Source organism: Megalops cyprinoides, chromosome 2, assembly GCF_013368585.1.
Source record: "Megalops cyprinoides isolate fMegCyp1 chromosome 2, fMegCyp1.pri, whole genome shotgun sequence".
NCBI lineage: Eukaryota > Metazoa > Chordata > Actinopteri > Elopiformes > Megalopidae > Megalops > Megalops cyprinoides.
In genome coordinates this window covers 59,505,583-59,527,326 of record NC_050584.1, presented here as the reverse complement: position 1 = coordinate 59,527,326, position 21,744 = coordinate 59,505,583, and the positions used below count along the sequence as shown (strand labels likewise).

At 49.2% G+C, this 21,744-nt stretch overlaps 1 protein-coding gene across 1 annotated transcript in view; it reads right to left on the bottom strand.

Moving 5' to 3' along the window:
- Positions 1 to 21,744, bottom strand: part of LOC118771410 (partitioning defective 3 homolog) — a 357,648-nt gene that overhangs the window by 168,988 nt on the left and 166,916 nt on the right. Inside the window, exons 6-11 of the mRNA XM_036519397.1 lie at positions 16,562 to 16,653; positions 15,550 to 15,633; positions 11,132 to 11,257; positions 6,865 to 7,295; positions 2,541 to 2,680; positions 920 to 1,048 (exon numbers count right to left, since the gene is read on the bottom strand). Of these exons, the coding sequence (XP_036375290.1) occupies positions 920 to 1,048; positions 2,541 to 2,680; positions 6,865 to 7,295; positions 11,132 to 11,257; positions 15,550 to 15,633; positions 16,562 to 16,653 (1,002 nt within the window). The remainder of the gene's footprint in view (positions 1 to 919; positions 1,049 to 2,540; positions 2,681 to 6,864; positions 7,296 to 11,131; positions 11,258 to 15,549; positions 15,634 to 16,561; positions 16,654 to 21,744) is intronic.

The window sequence follows — 21,744 nt, the reverse complement described above, 5'->3', positions numbered from 1 at the left end:
CCGCGGGGGCCTAGCGCGTACGCGAGACCCGGGGGGAGGAGGCCATCAAAGAGGAGTGATTAAGGAGGAGGCGCGACCCCGCCTGTCAGACCCGGGGCGTCCAGACGAGCGGCACGGTGTCAGGCGGGGTGGCCGCCAGCGCACGGGGGCACTCGCCCAGCCATCTGTCGCCCAGACACGAAAAGTCACCCCGGCGCGGCCAAGACAAAGGAGCATTGCTGCTAAGGGGCGGGTCGCTCGGCGCCGGATACAAGGCAAACTGATCGAATCGTTCCAGGAAATCCCAGTTTTATGTGATTTTATTAAAAAATGTTTGGACGTCCACCTGTCTTTGCAGACCAGTGAATGACTCAGATGGGAGATGGCTCTGAAGTGAACACAGGTGCCTGATTTCACCGGTATAAACCGGTATAAACCAGCTTGCCTACTGTTGAGAGCCAGAGAAGACACCATTGTTAATGACCCGTGCTTGTTTCACCAGCTGGACATAAATATAGGCTCACATGTAAAAGCAAGAGACTCACATGGGTGAAGTGAGAGGCAATAATGGCTTCCTGATAACGCACAGCAAGGCCACACCGGACCCACTTCACGGAGAGATTAGCGGGCGACTCCCCCCGGTGTGACCGCGTGGGCCCAATAAAAGTACCCCAGGGTGAGCGCTCGGTTAGCCGTATCGGGCATTCTTAAACGGCCCTGAGAGGACCTCCGCCTCGAAGCGTGCCCGATCCGTCCAATCAGCCGCCCTCCCTAGGGCGAGTTTGCAGAAACCAATCGAATTTATTCACACCGCCTTGCGTTTATTTCAAGCTCCAAGAGAGCAGGTGCCCTTCACCAATGTCGCCAAAGTCACCAGTGTTGGAGGCTTTGGAGGCCTCCCATGCCGGCCAGAACAAAGAGAGATTTAAAAAAAACTCACCACTTCCCGGGGCAGGAAGGCGTCCTCTTGCCGAAGGACCACAAGGCCGACCGAGCCGCCCATCTGAGTTCCCCGGAGCAGGGCCACCACTTCCTCCTGCGTCCTTCCATTCAGGTCCACCCCGTTGACCTGGCACCGGCGACACAGACACATGAAGCGCTGCACCACCAGCTGAACACGGACTCTACACTTTGACAATGCTGACACTGCACTGACACTGCACTGACTCTACACTGACTCTACACTGACTCTACACTGACACTGCCCCGTCACTACAATAACCCTACACTGACACTGCTCCATCAATACACTGCCACTGCTCCGTCACTACACTAACCCTACACTGACACTGCTCCATCACTACACTGACACTGCTCCATTAATACACTGACACAGCTCCATCACTACATTGACACTGCTCCGTCACTACACTAACCCTACACTGACACTGCTCCATCACTACATTGACACTGATCCATCACTACACTAATCCTATACTGACACTGCTCCATCACTACACTAATCCTACACTGACAGTGCTCCATCACTGCACTGACTCTGCACAGACTCTGCACAGACACCACAATCACGGCAACAGTCATCTCACAGAGCTTTGACGACTCCAGTGAAGCCCAGGTTTATTCTTCTCATTCAATTAACTCAAACTCCTTTATTATTTAAACAATTGCAAATTTGGATTTTATCGTTTTCTCCAGAAAAATCACTGCAGAATTAATCACTTTTCAGTTGTGATCACCGTTGCTTTCCATTACAATTAACCTGATTTGAATTTAAATTTACATGCAATAGTGGTTTTTTTTTCTCAAAACAGGAATATTTCAGAAAACATACAGTACAGATCTGAATTATTGTGTGCATCATTTTCATATTAATGTGCTCACGACACAAGATCAGCAAGTCCCTCCTACACACACACACACACACACACACAGGCACCATTTAGTCACCTAAAGGCCAAGGTCAATTCCTCAATAAATTTGTGTCCCTCCAAAGATGACTCATTCATTGTCACAGCTCATAAACCAATGAGTCACTCTCTGTGTGACACACAGGCAGGGCTAAACTGATTATTGAACTCCCACAGTTCTGAGTTCTGAACCCGCACCGGCCGCAAAACGCAGGTGTCTAGCCTCCCCAGCATAAACCGGCATGAACCAGATTGCCTATTGTTACTTGTTGACAGCCAGAGGAGATTCCATTGTTACTGACCCACACTCGTTTCAGTGGCCAGACATAAATAGAGTCGCACATGTAAAGGTACTGATGACTCGTTCCACATGCCACAAAATGGCAGGGAGGGGAGCCAAAATGGCCTTCGGGGGTACGGTACCCCCCCCCCCCCCCCCAGTCGGTTCAGGGAGTGAGGAAGTCATGCAAGAGAATGAACAGTAGTGGGAAATCCTGAGCGCCATGCATGGAGTCAATCAGCCCCCATTGTGGTTTTGTGGTTTTCGGGAGGGGGAGGGGCTGTTCGAGCAGGCATAGGAGGGCCTAGACTCCCCTGGCCTCCTGGGAAACTCATTGTGAGGGCCCCTGTGGAAGAGGAAGCCAGGGATTCAGGGGTGTAACTGTCCGCTAACGCGCTACGCTCCCCTCTCACCTCCAGCAGCCGGTCGCCCGCCTTCAGCCGGCCATCTTGGATGGCCGCCCCGCGGGGGAGGATATTCTTCACGTAGATGGGCGCCGAGCCGCCGATGGGGACGTCCCGCGACGTGATGCTGAACCCCAGGCCTTCCGGGCCTGGAGGGCGAAAGAGAAGAGCAAAACGGAGAACACACAATGAACAAACCGCAATGCAGGAACGCACTTGTCTGTCTGTACGCACCTGACACCTGCAAACGGTATAAACAAACAGTGGCACTGGCCAAACAGATCATAAAATTGCAACCAAATGATGATATTTATAATTTATGCATTTACTAGCGCTATTTTAATTGAAGAAGACCACTAAGGCAAAAGGCATCACAAAAGAGTCTTCTTTTCATTTGTGACTGACAGGTGAATCCCTGCTATGAGGTGTTCTGGACCTGCAACCTCCTTCATAAGACAGCCCCCTGGACAAGTCAAAAAGATTTTGTCCCTTGCTGGAAACTGGCACACATAAACCCGTAATTTATTTTTTGCCATGAATACGTGTGTGTGTGCAAAAGTAGTCATCTTGGGTTGCATTTTTAGTAGGTCTAGGTACCTACTCAACGACACACATAACTGAAGTTCACTTATTACAGGAAGGCAGCAAAAGAGCATTTTAATGCTGTTTTCAGGCTTAAGGCTCTCTATCTGGCCTAACCCTGGAATGACTGTAATAGTCCTAAAAGAAAAGAAAAAAAAAAAGGGAAAACCTTTTGCTTCCTCCAGACTCGGAATTAGAGGGCTTGATACAGATATATATCAGACAAATTGAAGTTCATTGCATCTGCAGACAACATTTCGGAGTCCTGGAAAACAGCGTTAAGGGATTCGAGCATTAGCTCCGCGGAGCAATTTGCTCAAAGTTCAGAAAATGACCTTTTTGGAGCAGCAAATGAATATCAATTGCCAGCTGAGAAAAGCATGAAAATGCAGTAATGGCCCAAATTCAGCCTGGATGACCTTCTGGGCTGCCCGGCCCCAGCCTTTCTCTGTGATCCACCGGCAAGCCTGAGGAGATGTTTCAGATGAGGACTGTAGTTAACGGAGGGAGGATGTTGGCTCACGCTGATATACAGGGCTTTTTTTCTTTAAAATGACCCAGACAGTCTCAGAGCCCCCTAGGAAACACATAATCTGTCCACATTACAGTCCACTCAAGGCAGGGCCTGCATATCAGTTCTTATACTGTACTCTGTATAACCGGTGCATCTGACAGGATATGAACAATTATCCTTTACGGTCCTGAGGCGGCTGATATCACACTGCAGCCAGTCAGTCACTCGGGTTCATCCTCGACGATGACCTCCTGCTATTTACCTTGCCATAGCACAGCGGTAACCCAAAGGCAATGACTAAACACTACTCCGACACAAAGGGATCAGTGCAGAATTAGGGTAGCACAGTGGTAAGGAGCAGGGCTCATAACCAGAAGATTGCTGATGGAAAATAGAAACCAACGTATCTCGCCACGCTTCTTAATGAAACTGCCTCACTTTAAGGCTAACTCTGTCCCGTCCTCCACTTTTAATATAGCTCACTAAACTCTATCCAAAACATAATAAACTCCATCCAGTGATGGAATCCAGTGCCTTTGCAGTTCACAGATATCAAGTTTCACAGATCAGGAGAAGTTAATTTAGCAGGCGCTGTGAACGCTGAATTAAAGCGTAATTTAATTTCCATATTACAAAAAAAAAAAAAAAAAAACAACACCAACAACAAACTAAATTAAGCACTCAGGAACCACAGTCTGTCATCAATAAGCGTAAGTGGTAATTTAGCAGCAGGAGAGACACCCCTGGTGACAGGAAGAGGACAGGCCCGGCTCGAGTGCCTCTTCGAAGCTGTCCCTGAGGCCCGAGTCACTCCCTTCCAAAACCTCGTGGCCTTGCCTCAGACACAGCTAATTAGCCCCATCAAACTCCATCACATTACAAGATTCCATCACTAATGGTCTCCAATCAGGTAATTAGGAGAATGCATCTCTAATAGCCTCGCATTAATTAATTTACAGAAGTCCGACTCTCTCTCTCTCTCTTTTTTTCTTGGTAATGCAAGTAGAGGATAAAAGCAATTGTATCCCATTTTGGATTAGTTGAAATCCCAGTGCCAACAAGCCAATTAAACATCCGCCATGAAGAAACTGCACCGTGTTTTAAATGGTGCAGCATTTTTTTTTCCTCTATCCTGCCTAAATGGAATGTGTTCTTTCAGTTGCCATTATTTGATTAAGGCAGGGCTGCTAATTTCCTCCCGAGGAAAAGACTCCGAGCTGCCACGGCTGTCCCCCCAGACTCTTCTGAGGGTTTTGGAGATGTAAACAAATCAATGAATGGATCGTGCGAGAGAGACCCCCATCCGCAGAGTACCACAGTGCACAGGCCAGACACGCCGCTGTGCTGAACCTCGAAAAATAATATAGGGTGTGCAAACCCCAAATCAACGGCATCGTGGGTACTGGGAGAGGCAAAACAACGCACGTTTCAGCAATAACACATGTCCCCCAGATAAACGAGGTCAAAGCTGCAGAGCTGACCCTGTTCCGGTGGGCAGACAGGAACAGCATCCTGACACATCAGATTTATTACTGAGGCTATCAGACAGCAGTGCCCAAGACTAATATATTTCAGCACCTATGTAATAATGGTAGTTATAAGGAAAAATAAAGTAACATGGTAAATTCTGACTGGGGAACAACTGAGACTTTATGAGGCAGTGTTGATACAGTGTTTACTATATGCTTAGTGAAAAAATAAGCCAAGTTACTGATCGAAGGTAGTGGGGGCGGGGGGTACTCTCTGGAGAAGGTTCCAGAACAATCTGGAAAGCATGCAAAAGCTGAACTCACAACTTGGATTGAAGCTTTCGGTTCTTACATTGGTCAGCAGTGCCACCCATTAATGTTGCCATTTACAAAATACATAGAATACCACGGGGGGCCCGATCACATTTAGGAGATGCTCTAATGTTGTACAGTGACAAGTAACCACCCTCCCCCCAAAACACACACACACGCGCCTCCCATAAAGAGCTATTAGCTTTTAGCCTTCAGTGCGCCTTTGGTGAATACCAGTGCCAACTGGCAGAACTCCGTCTAACATCTGCTAGATGAGCCGGCAGAGGAAAACAGACGCTACCTCCAGCCAAGTCCCCTCCATGTTTCGCTCATGTGTCATCCTTCCTCCCATTCAAAAGCACTCAGAGGGGACAAACATTTCTGTGTTCGGCAATCACGAGCGTGCAATTCAGCCCAGCCCCAGGTTCGGAACACACACACACACACACACTCCGCCTCGTCTCTCTTCCCAAGTGCATCAGCTGCCCTTAAAAGTTTTCGGGAGAGGGCTCAGTGGGGCGCCTGGCGTCCCGTGCTAATCACCCCATGCAGAGCAGACAGGGTCCCTAAAGCACACCTTCCCAAAGGCGCGTACACAGGGCATGGTACCAGACGCAGCTCAAAACTCACAGCAGACACCAGCCCGCCTTGCACCGCTGCGGCTGTTTCAGTGAGGCCCTGTGACGGTGAAGGAGTGTTTTTCAGCCTTTTAGCTTTTTTTTGTTTTTAAAGCTCGGTTCACACAAACTCTGTCGGCGGCATTTGCTCCCGCCAGTTAATTTGTGTCTGCACAGCTTGAATCTCTGGTAATGGAAAGAAATGCATGCGCTAGGTTTTGGGGTTTTCCATTAAACATTCAGCAGCAGAAGACCCAATTGTTATGCTGGAGAGAAATGAAGAAAAAAAAATTCTGCCCCCGTCTCCTTGCAGTTTACCGTTGGCGTCTGCTTTATCAAACTACTTCTTTTCCGAGGCCGCCACCGCTGAGGAGTCAGTGATTTAAAGCTGCGGGAACACATATTCCTTTGAAAGCGCGTCTCTAATGTATTCCTGTATCCGTAATGCTGGATCTCTGTTAGACGCTCCCTCCCCAGTGCGCGCGCGGGTACAAACGCCAGGATATCTCTCTGCTGCCGCGATGCAGAACGAATGGGATTTGGACCCCTCAGTTAGACCCATTTGGAAGACACTTGATAGACAGTTTCTGAAAATTAAATACTCACCTCTTTGAAGTCGGAATGGCATTAGTCACACTCGTCACAGTAACAGTGGCGATAACGCACAGATACCCGTTGATAAATCAGATTTTTTTTTTTAATAAAGTACACTTCTTTTTCCAATGTGTTCAGCAGACTTTTGAAAAGACTCAGTTTTCACCATGTCATAGAGGCATGATAGCTGAAAATTGATGTGAATGGATGTGAGGTCTTTTTATGCTATTTCTGTCACATCTTACCTTTCTTTAGCTGGATGTTGAACCTCCTGCCGACCTTTTTGGTATACCCCGACGAGGGGGTGGAGCTAAGGCTCCTCTGGGGAGAGGGGGTGTGGCCAGAGGGCAGCTCGCCCGCGGAGCCGCCGCCCGGGGGAGGCGGGGAGTAGAAGGCACCCATCTCTGCATGCGGCGGCGGGTTCGGGCGCGGGAGCGGGGGTGGCTGACCATGAGGGTGCGGCCCGGAGCGGGACATCCTCTGAGGGGTGTGGTCCAGCCCCCCTGCCCCGCCCCCTCTGTCGCAGGCCTGGGGGTCTGGGCTGAACCGGCCCGGGCCGTAGACGGGGTTCAACTCGTTGTGAGAGAACTGCTCGTACTCGGCCTTCTTCACCGCCGGGACCACGTGGAACAGGATGACGGGCGAGCGCATGGCCTGCCGGAACATGTTCTGCGCCCTGGATGAAGGATGGAACCACAAAAAAAAAAAGAAAGAAAAAAAAAACACTCAGCTCAATTAAGCGCAGAACGAGCAGGAGGTGTCCTACATCTGAGAGCCTGGATGCTGGGTCTGACTGACAAGTGAGAGGTGGCCCTGGCGCATGCACTGCTTAAAAGGCAGATACACAGGGGAGTTAATAAGGTCTGCCAATTGCGGCGGTGCAACTGTGCCACATTGTTCATTATCGCGGCGCTTCAGAGGAAGTAGGAGCGTGCGCCGGGAGAGGAGGAAACGATTTGAAAGCGCGGCGAGGACGAAAGCGTTAAAACAAAGTTACGAACACCTTGCGTTTCGAACATGCTCGAGCCTTCTGCAAGATAATGAGATGCAGTAATACGCAGACAATTATAACCACACAATTAGTTCCCCATTACGCCATAATTGTATTGTGATCACTGCGAAAATTGCACCGCTGACACTAAAATAAATCCGAAGCCGAATCCGCTTTTATTTTTTTGCTGCCCCTGCACGTGTCAGGTGCGGCGAAGGACGGCGGTTTGAATTTGCAGAAGCAACAGGCCGCATTAACCCGGATGCGCGGCTTCCTAAAACTTATGCAGGAGAGCTGACTCATACAAATTGATGGGTGAGAACAAATTCATGCGTCCTCAGAAAAGTCTGCAAGCTGAAAAAGTGAGGGGGGGGGAGGAGGGTACTTTTGCTTATAACACAGATCTTGGATCTCGAGTCATTTTGGGTTTAGGCACTTAGCATATAGATAGCCTGACCCGCAGAAACCCATCCACCGAGCTGAGGGAGATAAAGACCTTCAAGGGAATATGATTTAAACAATCCAATGCATGTTAACCGCGCGGTATACCCCCTTCATCACTGAGCGAACAACGCCACGCAGAGCCCCACTTCTGAATTAGTTATTGACAATTACCGAGCAGCTTCCGCAGTAATAAACAGGCCCTCGAACTGAAGCTTTACCTTCCATTGCGGCACGCGGCTGAGACGCACTTTGGGAATTCGTCCTCATTCTTATGTTAATTTCCAAAATCAAGCAAACAGCAGACTATGGGGTAATGAGCGCCGCGGCGACACTCCAGCAATCACGCCGCGCCGGGGTCTGATTGAATAATAAATTACTACATCAATGCATCATTACATTTACTTAGATTAACTGCCTCTAAATATTTATCCATGCAAAACAATCCGATAAGATTAGACTATCACTCTGAATTATCTCCGCGCGGAGCACAGTCAGGGAGACAGTGCGCCCGCGAGAGGAAGAGAGACCCGCACCGCCGTCCCCGGTGTCCCCCCCGAATTCCACCGTGGTGCTTTCTCGCCCAGTGACGCCGTGAAGCAGACATGTGAGGAAAAAGGGGGACCGAAAACATTGCTCTCTTGTGTATTTTTTCTGTAACTCACAGAAAGCCTCTTGTTAGCAGAACAGCTTGGGGTTTCTGGAATGTTTACTAATTGCGAAGTACAGTCCCTTCAAACCGTCGTCACCATACTGCGGGTTTACCCACATGTCATTTCAAGGGGGCTGGAAAAAGTGGCAATATTCCAGCTTTGTGTCAGGGCTGCACAGATTGCAGTGCTTAGTGCACTGGATTCTGAATATGAGGACTGAAATAAAGGCTTACTGCAGTGTATAGGGTGTGGAATAAAAAATGGGACAACAGTCTAGACGAAGTCATCAGGTATACAGCGGTGTTTCTCAATCCTGCTCCTGGAGGCCCACTGTCCTGCACGTTTTCCATCTTTCCCTGCTCTCCCTACCTGACTGAACTCATCAGCGGCACTTTTGATTAGCTGAGCACACCTGATTTAATCAAGAGCATGTTAATCACACTAATCAGGTGTGTTTGGAGCAATGATAGATAGAAGACATGCAGGACAGTGGGCCTCCAGGAGCAGCATTGAGAAGCACTGGTATACCGTATCGATAATGCTACCATACATTACAATATAGTCATACTCTCTTTGGGAAAGAAGATAAAATGCTCCAAAATGGGGAAATCACAAAGTGAAAATCGCCAGGAAATCTCATTTTTTGGAAGGCGGCAGCAGGTCTTCTGGCACCCCTGTGGCCTGCATGGCTCCACAGAGGGCAGTAGAGTGCCCATTGACTCCACAGGCGGACATACTGTGCCCCCCTAACCCGTGGAGCCCCCTGATTGGATGGGCACCCGGTCGGACCCAGCCGGATGCTTCGCAGAGCCAGCTGAGCCCACCGCCTCGCCCCGCTACGACGCCCCTCCGGTGCCATGGATGCCAACCACCTCCCCCGGGCTGCAATCCCCTGAACAGATTCCTCGCAAAGCGGGTGTCGCCGGGCGACCTTGACATTTCGTGCTGTATGGGGACCCGGACAAGATGTGATGCGTTCCTCATCCAAAGGCTGCTGCTAAGAATGTATATAGAGGATGGACGCCTGTGTATGCGTGTGTGCGTGCGTGCGAGACTGTGTTTCCATGTGAATGTGTGTATATGTGTGTATGTGAACGTTGATATATGAGAGTGTGTGTGTGTGAGAATGTTTGTATGTGTGTGCATATCTGTGCATGTACGTGTGTGTATCCGTGTGTGTGTGTGTGCGCGTGTGTGTGGCTGTGCACGTGTGTACGCGTGTAGCGCATGTGCCGCTTGAGTGGCTCTGGGGCAAATGGAAAAAACACCAAGTTAGCGTTTGCCTTATATCGTCACGGCCCTTTAGGAAATGAATGGCAACAATAAATCAATAGATCAGAGGACTGGGAGGCCCCGGCAGCATGTCCTGTAAGCTCATTCACTCAGTCGCTCGCTCTCTCTGGCCTGAGGAACAAAACCCCCCAGTCAAAGGGGGGGGCTGTGGGGCTGCAGAAGATACATATCCTCCGAGCTTTCCCGAGGCTCAGACCCACTCTCTCCCTCCAACAGAACGCCAGCATTTCCATTGACCACTTAAAGGTCATAATATCGCGCCGATCTGTATTCATTATGATCCATATGCATGTCTGAGTTTTGATTCTGGGGGGGGGGTGGGATCTTAACATTCTACTCAGACACCGTCGTAAACAAACACAGGGAAAGACCTGCAATAAACTATGAGTGCTATCAAGCGTAATGAGACAGATGCATCTTCACTGACACACACACAATGGACACATACTGAGGGCAGACAGACAGACGGACAGAAAAAGATACAGGCGGACAGGCAGACAGACAGAAGACAGACTCACAGACAGGCAGACAGACAGACTGACTGACAGCAGGGAGCAGAACACAGCAGACACAGCCAGCCTTAGACAGTAACCTGACCTGAATGTTATCTGTGTCATAAATGAGAGGTACAATAAGCTGGCCTGGCGTGTGAGGCCCAAGGGGGGCTAAGGTGTCGGGGAGCGGATGGCAGAGGTCAGCAGAGCCTGCAGGGGAAGGCGGGGCAGCTCCCAGCCACCCCATAGTGTCACTTCACACCCCTCACCTGGAGAGCACCGCCGTGGAGACAGAGGGAGCCAAGACTGAGAGACTACGTTTCTGTGTTTTAGGAGGGGGGTAAGGAAGAAAGAAGGGACGGAGAGAGAGAGAGAGAGAGAGAGAGAGAGAGAGAGAGAGAGAGAGAGAGGAGGTGATAGTGAGAAATGGGGAGAGAAAATGAGGTGGGAGAGAAAGAGGGAAAGAGACAGTGAGAGGCAAGCGGAAGACAGAGAGAGAGAGAGAGAGAGAGAGAGAGAGAGACAGAGATAGAGTTAGAGAATGAGAAAAAGAGAGAGAAGAGGGAGAGAGAGAGACAGGGAGAAAGTGCGAATGGAGGGCCAAAAGGGAATTACTGCATCAGTCCCCCGGGAGGCTTACTGTTCGAATCGGATGTTGCGCAGATCCCCGTTATTAATCCGGACGATACAGTCGTTCTCGCCGAACAGACTCTCCTGCTCGGCCTTGCCGCCTCTCTCCAGACGCTTTACTAACAAGCCCAGGGTCCTGGAACATTCAGATTCACACGTTATTGCCATCCGCATAGACCCCGCCACGTTAATCACACTGCCACACCAATTATGAGCTCAAGCTGAAAGAGGAGTTAGAGCCCAGTAATTAACCCCGGCTTTATATTCAGTCTGCTGTCTGCGGCCAAATCGCACAGAATTATCCCCATGTCCTCTGCATATCCATGAATCAACTGGAAGGGAAAAGATCAAGCAGGCTGCGTTTAGGAGATTAACCGCCAGATAGGCAGAGAAAGGCACAGAGTTGGAAGGACAGAGGCACAGCGGACAGACTTGCATTTATTAGCTAGAAAGGAGAGCCTTAACCTTTCACCCCAAAACTGTTCATCGTTGAATTGTTTGTTTGTTAAAAGTCTTCAGGATCTTTGTCTTTCCAGTTAGCTAGCTTTTAAATAACTGAGCTGATGTCAATCAGTTTCATCTGAACGGGTTAACTGTCAATATGTAATTGTCTTTGTAACCTGTGGCCCGGCACCTGTTTGATTGGCCCCCGCCTGTCTAATTAATGGTAGTTAAATTACAGGTGTGTCGTCGCTCTTGTTGCTTCAGCTGGTTGTGCATTTAGGCTGCTTCTTTTGTTTGGAGTTATTTTTAAATAAATTATTGGTTTTGGAATATTTCCGTTCTGCTTGTTCTGTTCTGTTGTTTTGTGAGAAGCTTCTCCGTGTTAGTCTAAGTGCAGTATGCCGGAATGCCTGTTTCACGTCACTGTTTGGATCTTACCCGCCCCTGAGCTTATCCTATCTCTTTGATTACCCGCCTGGGAGAAACACTTCACAGTGGATTTGTCCGAGGGCTGGGAAGGTGCATTCCGTTTTCCATTTCCATAATTCCAAATCAATAACGCCTGCCGTCCGCCTTGTCCAGAACCAAAAAACCCTGAAGTCCCAGCTTAGACCGTGACACATCGTGACATATGGGATTTCTCAGAAACGCTGCTGTGTCAAAAAATTTCCAGCTTCCCGCACCCTTCAAGCTGCGAAGGACATCGGCGCGGTAATCCGGGGGCCCGCAAAGTGATCGGGGGAAACCGCCGCAGTGAGCGCCTGCCTTCGCTCTTTTGACAGGCTTAAAATGTGAGCAGGCAGCGATGTTATAAATAACAGTGGAGTTACTGAGTCTGCCATTTCAGCAGCCCCTCTGAACTCGGGAGAGAGGGAAAAAAAAAAAAAACCCAGTCAAACAACCGAAATAAATAAACCAGAACCTCCTCGAGCTTTAACAACGGCTCTGATCAGCAAAGACGTGGCAGGAGATCTGATGTGCAGAGGAAGGAAAGCAAGAACTAAATTCTGACTTTTCAGCACCTGGCGAGTTTGTGATACCTCAATTCTACCTGCCACATTCGACGGGAGATTTTGAGTTACTGCGAGAGGGTGGGGGGGGAGAACCTCACAAGGACAGAGACGGTCAAAGATGCATAAAAAATGAATAGGGCTACGGGTGTGATTAATATTTTCTGACAAAAATCAGTCATGAGGAAAGGTAAAAGTTCTGATGCCGAATGCTGGGAAGGAAAAATAAAACATTGCTCAGACTGTGGCGATTACCTCATTGCAAAGACACCCATTATCTGGAGTGCAAAAAAAGGTGATGCCCCACAGTGATGTGAGCACACAGAGCAGGTGAGTGTCACAGCCAAATAGGACCTACTTGCCTTAGCTCATTAACTGAGTTCCCTTTGCAAAGCAGGCACAGTCACTGATACCACAAAGCTGCCTCAGTTGTCAGTGTAAATAAATGACAGGTTACAGGACTGGGATGAGGAGGCATTTTTTTAAGAGCTCCAGGAGTAGTCAGGTGTGTGTGTGTGTGTGTGTGTGTGTGTGTTTGCGCGCGCTTGTGTGCAAACACCTTGTAATTACAACCAGCCCTGTCAAAGCATGCGAGATTGCACTCAAGTCTTCATAAATGCGGACAGGGTGCGTAAACAGAGGGAGGCCGATAAGGGCAAACTTTATCACCAAACAGGTCGAAACGGCGGTCGGCACGTCCCGCTGGCGAACGGTGAAAGCCTGAGAATGACCTGCCGCCAAATGACCGAGCGCCCTCGCCCTAACCCACAGCCTTGCCAATCATACGAAGTTCCACACCCCCTTGTTCTGTTCATGCCGTGGCTATTTTTGGCTGGAGTTTTGCTCAGGTGTGCCCCAGGGATGCAGGTGGACGGGGGTGTGCCGTGGAGGGGGACACTACCTCTTTTGGGGAGGTACAACAGCAGCAGCAGCAGCAGCACCAGTGGCGGCTTCACTGGTGTGAGTAATAGCTAAGTAGACACAGCGTGAGGGAGGCCACCTGTTCCCATCTATTGACTTTAATTGAATAATAATGTAATCAGGATCCAGTTATGCGCCGCGATTATGTTGGCGGCTTGTTTACCGTCCAAACCGGGCGCGGGATGAAATCTCATTACCGAAATAATGTCTGTGCGAGTGTTCCGCTCTCTCTCAGGGGGGGAAGGAGCGGCAGGGCCCCCCTCGAAACGCATCACCGCAGTTTGGTATGACCCCCTTGCCCCTCATCAAGCCCTTAACGAGGGACAGCCTCACGACCCCCTCCACCTGACGCCGGGCGTCTCGGAGAAAACGCTGATGAAGCCATTACCATAATTGTACTTTCATTTTTTTTTTTTTTTACATAATTTTGAGATAATTGATGCAAAGATGTGTCTGGCAGACATTGAAATAAATTTCAAGAGGTATGGAAAAAAAACAAAAAAACCTCAGAAAAAGCGTGTCTGGCGGACACATCTTAATAAGCCATGCGTGTGAACCCCGGGCTGTGACAGTGACACTGGGTGGAAACTAATCCCAGACTCAGCGTGACCCTCTGCTCAGTCAACATCCAGCAAGCCTGTTCTGCTCTGTCTCCATGGAGACCCAACACATCTGGCCACACCCTCCACTGCCTTGCTCCAAGCAGGGAAGCTTTCCTCCGGTCGGTTCATAAACTCTCACCCCACCCCTGTGTTGTTCAGATGCTTTCTGGCTGTTTGATCTAATCCAGCGCGGCCCCGTCTACATTTTCCTGTTCAGACAGATAAGGTCCAGAGGAACAGTTGAGGGAGCAGGGGATTCACAGTGAGCAGCCCCCAAGACGGACACCTGCGGTGGGCTGGGGCGCCAACACGCCTGGGAGTCCATATTTTTTCCAGAGATACAGTGAATACGTTACCCAGAATCCACAGAGACAAGAAAGGAGCAGCCTTTAAAAATGTTCATTCAGAAGTCTTTCACAAAGTCTCTAAGTCGAACGGTTACCTTTGAAACCGAGATCTGATACACAACAAAGTATTATGCCAACTAACAAAACACGTATTTACATTTCAGTTTCCTGCTTTGATTCAAGTTTTATGTTTTGGCTTCCTGGTTTGAAACAGTTTTCCCTGAGAGCATTCGATTCACCGTAAGAAAAGTATTTTTAGCTTGGCACACAAGCCCAAAACATGTCAAGAGTGGAGATTATAATAATCTAAATGGCATTAAATTAAAAGGGATCTGAAAGCAATGTCATACAATTTTCAATGACACAGACCATTTTCATCCATAATTTTTTCTTTCATATGTATCTTTTTCTGGTCCGTTTTCCCCCTCCCATGCTGAATATTTCCTGACCTTGGCATGCGCCATCCCATTGGCAAACCACCCACATTATAAATTAGCTTTTAGTATGATTAGTTTGGCCAGTTCCGACCTTTTTTAATAACCATAAACTCTGATATATTCAGCGTAGAGCTCTCATCCTCCGGCTCCCTGGTGCTCTTTTGGAACTGCACGTCCAGGGTCTTGCGAGCTTCGCTGTTGCCGTGTCACCTTTACTTTCCCGTCACCTTCGACGGGACTGCGAGAGAGCGACACCTAGCCGCGTCTGACCGAAACAGAGCCGCCTGAGTCAGGTGACACCTCCGGGCCCCTCGACCTGCCTACGGTCAATATTCAGTTTCATTTTTATTTTACTCTCGCGCGGGTCCTCGCACCTTATCACGGAGTGTCTGGGGCCATCCGTAGCACAAGGCGTGTTATTCCAGAAGGCACAAGTGAGAGGAGGAGAGGAGGAAGAAGACCGAAAGATTAAGGCTTGTGTTAAAAAAAAAAAAAAAAAAAACACTCAACAGCAGTAACCGGCTTCGCGGAAAAGGCTAGCGGGCAGATGAGCAGCAGCAACAGCAGGAGACAGGAAACGAAACGGAAGGAATGGCAGGAGAGGCGAGAGAAGCGAGCTTTGCGCCAACAAGCCCGCCGGCCACATGCCGCGTGGGCGGAGTTTTACCTTCTGTCTCGCGCACTGAAAGGCACTACGTGGATCCCCAGCGGGCCGCCGTCATTGGAGACTTCTACCAGCTTTACAATGTCACTGCGACACGATGACCAATGAGGCCGGGGTGGGGGCGGGTTCCACACATGTGCAAAACAGAAACAAAAAAAAAAACAAAAAAAAAAAAACAAACAAGAAATGACAAATGATATGAAACACACACACGCACACGCACCCGCACACGCAATGAAGTGAGGCACATGAATGACCACAGGCCTGATGCAGGGCTAGGCTACTCCATTCAGAAAACACCAGGAAAGGCTGCTTTGTAAGAAGCAAAACTTGAGACATTGAGACATGTCATTTTAGGCTACATGTCAGCCGTGGCTATATATCCAAATAAAGATCTCGATTAAGCGGCCGAGATCAGGTTTCAGCTTTGAAGGATAGGGGTGCAGCAGCCTAACCCTGGCGTAAAAATGATGTGACCGAACTTACTGTACCTGCAAATGAGGCTGAAGGCATGAGGGAGGAGGGGGGGAGGGGGTAAAATCAGAGCAACAAAAAAGAAACAGCAGACAGTTAATCACATCATGAGGATGGACATGTTTAATGATGAGAACGGTGTGGTCATTTAAGGTGAGCAAACTTCACAGTGTTAACAATTACAATGCGGCTAGACAGCTTCACAAAGGTTTCGCTCCAGACCTCAAGATGCGTCTCCCGGGCTCGTTCTCAAATCGGCCCGGACTGTAAAATCACAATTTTACAACTGCAACCGTGCTGTTCAAATTTACAATGAAGAAACTAGTTTATAGTAGCCAAATATAAACAGAAGCCACACTGTAGTGTAGTGTGATCTTCTGTCAGTTGGAAAGCTTACACATACAGACCCTCTGTTGGCTGTTAGTGCAGACCCAGAGGACAGCCCCTGCACTGAGCCCAATCAGGGGGTAAGGGGGAGGGTGGGGGGGGGGGGGGGGGGGGGTGAGTAGGGGGGTGGGGAGGGGCAGAGGGGGGTACTTACTCCAGGGATAAGACTGGGGAGTGCTCGATGCAGGAGTCGGCCCGGCCCACCGGCTCGATCCTGCCATTCTCCTCCTCTCTCCCATCTTCCTCCTGGAAGACACAAGGTGACACAGGAAAATGTCATCAGTCCCCGTTCCCCTCCGCTACCACGGAAACACAGGGACTGCCCACCATTCCCTTTATACTATTAACAGGGCTGGCAGAGTAATGGCCGCCATTTTTTTTTTTTTTTTTTTGAAAGGGGGGGGGGGGGGGGTCCTTACTGGTGGCCGCTCGGGGGAAGAAAGGCAGTAATTGATTACTCACACAGATCAATCTCCCTGGGTCGGGCCCAGCCCAGGTCCTGGTGTAATTTTACAAAGTGAGTGGCTGGTTCAGACTCGTTTGTATCTATCACTCCATTCATTTGGCTTCCTTCATTTCCATTGGCCATTACCCTTTTTGCCTCTCTATGCTCATGCGCTCCAAGCAGACGGCTGGATTCTTCAATGCTCTCACCCATCTGACTCCTTAAGGTCACTCCATCTGACACAAGTTGCAACCATAGGGGATACAGAGGCACGGGAGCCTACATATGGCATTAGATTATTCATATGCTTAAAGAATGACCTTATTCGGGGGAAACAAGTTATAGATGTGATGACGGTGGTGATGATGATGATGATGACGATTACTCATACTGATAAATGCACATCTCATTTTACATATCAGATGGACAGGTAAAATTCTGTACAAATTGACGATGATGACGACAATGGTTATTATCCATAATAATCATTGCATGCATAGTTTTACGTATTAACTGGATAGTTAGTGAAACAATTTAGGTTTTGTACCCCTTACTTCAAAATATTTTAAAAAATGAAACTTTTGGGTTACAGCCTCCTTAAGCATGACACTACAGGTGTAGCGGGAACAGCAGCGATTACGTCTGTCCCGCCAGCCCGAGAGATATTAAAACTGACAGTTCATACAGGGGAAACGTTCTCCTTTAACTAACAATACAAATCATATGAACATGACACTGTTAGACGTACTTTATGGTGACAGGTGAATGTGGATTCGCAATCCAATCCCCCCAGCCGTAGCCTGCACCTAAATGAGAAAATGCCTTCGGGATCCTGGGCTTACTGTCTAGACACCAGGTGATGGCTTTTGAGAAAGTCTGAAACGGTTCGTTACCGGCTGTTATTATTATGCCGCCTGCCTCAACCTTCACCTCCCTATTTTGCCGAAATGTCAAGCACGTCTAAATAACCACTTTGTGTTTCTTCATGGAAATTCATTCACCCCCACCCCCCCCCCCCCCCCCAACCCCCTTCGACTGGGAACCTGGGACATGTAAAGAGGTGGCAGAAGACACAGCAAAGGTGAACGGGGAAAAAAACAACAGGGTCATGAAATTTTCATCAGGGTACCTGTGGCGGCAGAGCAGAGCCCCCCCCCTCCAAACACACACATACACACACACACACACACACACACACACACACACACACACACACACACACACACACACACGTACGCGCGTATACACACACACAAGTACGCGCGTGCTCACACACACTCTTGCCCAGGTCTGCGGAGAAGAGTACACCGCTCCTGTCTTAATGCGGGATATGGGGATGCGGTGTCACTGTGGGTCTCAGGTGGTGTCTGCCTCTGTTTTATCCAGACACTAAGGGGAATACTGAGTCTCATAAGGGAAGAAGAGGTGCTTCTCTGCAGCTCCTTTACGCCGCCAATCTATAGGGACCTATCCACAAATCTTTTTTTTACAATATATATACGTGTGAAAGTAACTGGCTGAGAAAGACAAGATAACATTGGTGGTAGCCGATACACCTTCCCTTTCTGTTCTCAAAGACACTGTGGAAAGGCACAGGAAAGCTATTGTGAATCATATTTATCATTAGTGACACTGACGAGTAATTAACTTCAATAACAGTTGCTCTCAGCGACAGCGTTGGCTGCCGCGCGACAATGGGATCTGACATGAATACACCGCGCTCGGGAGTATCTCCACTGTATTCCGCGAAAGCCGCAAGCCGGAGAGACACGCCCAGGGATATTTGGGGCGACTGGCACCCAACCGCGTGGAGAGGCGGGGGGGGGGGGTTCGCTACGCCGGGCCAATTCGTGGTGGAGCCGGCTCAGTGACGCGCCAGGGTCCATCGGGACGAGACGTCCCCCTCCGGTCACTCACACGGGGGCCGGGGATCTCCACTTTCGCTGAGCTTTCGCCGAGCGTCACTTTCCCCTGTCACCGCGGGGCGCCAAAGAGGGCACACGCTGCCTGCCAGCCCAGCTCTGCCATTAATCTCTTAACTCTTAATGGCGGCACTCTGCACTGGGTGACAAACGAAGACAGCCGCTACTCTGTGATAAGTCTCCTCCTCGTCCGCCGGGGAGCGGACGGCCGGTCCTTGGCGATCCTGACCGTTGCCACGTGCGCAGAGTGACCTCCCTCGGCTCCGCCCCCTAAATGCAGAGGGGCCTTAGATACGGTCCCCGCAACCCCTGAGGAGCTTTTGGGCCCGGGGCCAGGAGCTTCGTTAGCCATGATAGGAACCTGGGATGTTACGAGCCTGGCGATCGGACAGACAGCGCATTACATGATTGAGGCAGGGTCTTAAAGCTGGACATCGGGGGCCTGTAAAGAGCGGAGCGGCCATTTCCGCTTTAAGGGCAGAGTCTATAAGAGGCGGGCTCCGGATGCTGACTCCCTGCCAGAGGCCGACGCCCATCGCCCCCCCGAGAGCCGCAGACTCGAGGGTGGAGTCAGATTTGCAGAGCATGTACCCCTCAGCCACAGCAACAGAGACCATCCACAGACTCACAAAACATCCCCCTCTGCAGACAACCTCACTCAGAGCTCAACGCCCACAGCGTTGCTCTGCAGGTCAGAGGTCACATCACTCCAGGAAGACTGCTCTCCACCAGCAGCGGCGCAGTTCAGCCTGCTAACCCGTGCAGCACACAGACAGCTGGCCGAACGTTTCGCACAGGTCCTAAAATGGAATCGGGACCCGTGTTTATATTATTTCTATACAATCTCTTAAGGAGGATTAACTTTTCACCGCCGCACTTCTGTGTTTGAATTCCATTCCTCTTGTTTCATGCCGTTTTTCTATTCTTTCTTGCTTATTCAATTTATGTTAACTGACCAAAGCAAATACAGGTGAACTGGTTAGGGATATATAGGCTTATTTCTGGAAGACTGCTGGTTCACATCCCAGATGGAGGACTGCCCAGTTTAATAAATATGAGGAATGTAAGCTATAATAAAATTCATCCTCGACAAGGGCGTGTATTTATTTCAGCTGTAGACAAGACTGTACTTATTACAGTCTTGTCTAAACTGAAATTAGCCTTGAGAAGTCATTGTCCAATACAAAACACACTGCATCTGATCATCCAAATGAACACACTGCAGCTGATGGATGGCACACATCCATAAAGGATACACATGCTTTTGACAAACAAAACACAAGTAATCCCTCTCCAAGGTTATTATGTGTACAAGTGAGTGGGGCAAGGAGGTCCTTGTCCCTCTCCAGGGGACATATGCCTCTCCATGCTCCGGGGGGGGTGATTACTACCGCCCTAACCGCTCACCAGCCTGATCTCAATTCAAATGTCATCTCACCGCGGTGGCGCCGGGGAGCTAATCCAGGAGGCCGATTTACAGGCCACCAGAGTCAAGTGGGAGCCCTGCGACGGCGAGGGGTGACGGCGATCGCGGCGGCACCCAAACAAGCGTTTGTTACTTCCCCTTTTCATCAGGGGCCCCCTTCTGCGGCCCTGACACGGGGATTACGGGGAACTGGCAACCGGTGTGTTTCAATCAACGTCCTGTTTCGGCAGTGTGCGCCAAGGAGGGGAGGGGCTTGGGGCTGGGGGGTTTGCCCATGACCTTCCACTTGATCCTGAACACAATGTACTCCCCTTCTTGGCAGAGGAATAATCCTGTAGGCACCTCCTTTTGGTGTAGGCACACTGCTGGACAGCTTCTCACCCTCTAGGCCTGCCCGTCACAGCGCGATAGTTTGGTCTACTCATCTTACCGATCATACTCATCTTCACAGAGGTCAAAGGTCAAAGGTCACTATTTAACGTCAGGAAGAACATCAGGGCAGGAGAAAGCACAGTGACAAGGTGCGCTGACAATGCAGTTACTGACAGTTCTTCCCATCATTAATCTATACTGCAGACTACATCCAGCAACGTGTCGACTAGAAGGAGAAGCAGGACCCTCCAGCATGTTTTTGCTTTTAAAGCATTTCCACCAGTGTCCTCAAATAGCACTCACGGTCATCATTGTTAATCCCTTTCCATTATTTCATCATTGCCTTAATTCAGCGAAATCCTCCCTATCTCCATTTTACACCAGCTAAAGAGCTTAAGAACATTCAGTGTCTCCACATAAGTTATCTCTTGTCTCACTGCTCTCCTCTGTACTTTTCCTCTAAAACTTTTAACTTTATTTAAATGCGAAAACCGAAATGGAACGTGTTATTCTAAGAGCGGTTTAATTCAAAAGCACCGCATTAATCCGGCATAACCTCCAATGCTGTTTTGTAGTGAAGTGACCGGGACAAGTCAGAAATATAATGACATTTGCCACCGCCTCCACTCAGGGTCAAATTTAGAGGGGATGGTGACTTCGGGCTGCACAAAGACTCATTATATTCCACCCGTCCCTTCCAGCCAACAGTGCAATTACACCAATTTTGGCTGTTAATGAATTGGCTGATTAAATTGAAGCTGACTAGCAGCATCCTGTGCTTAACCCTTCCCTCTCTTAGAAAAGGCTTTTTGAGTCCACTATGGGCAGTAATGGCCCCCCCATTAAAGCAGCCAATGTATCAATCCGGGACCTTTTTTTTCCTGACAGTCGTCTACATTTATGCCTGTTAAAGGGAGGTTGCTAAGTTTAAAAACCAAGTTAATACCATTAGCGGACACTGAGTAGATCCTCTTAATGCAATTTGTTTCTTTGTGTACTGCACTGCTTCATCATTGCTTCACACAGCGAATGCCTGGTGTTTTTTAGTGTTTTTTTTCTTGGTGCAATCGACAGTGTGCCAAGGTTTAATTAGCCTTTTGATAAATCAAGACTTTCTGTGTGCAAAAGCACAATGTCGATGTTTTACAGTCAACCTATCTGCTACTCAAACA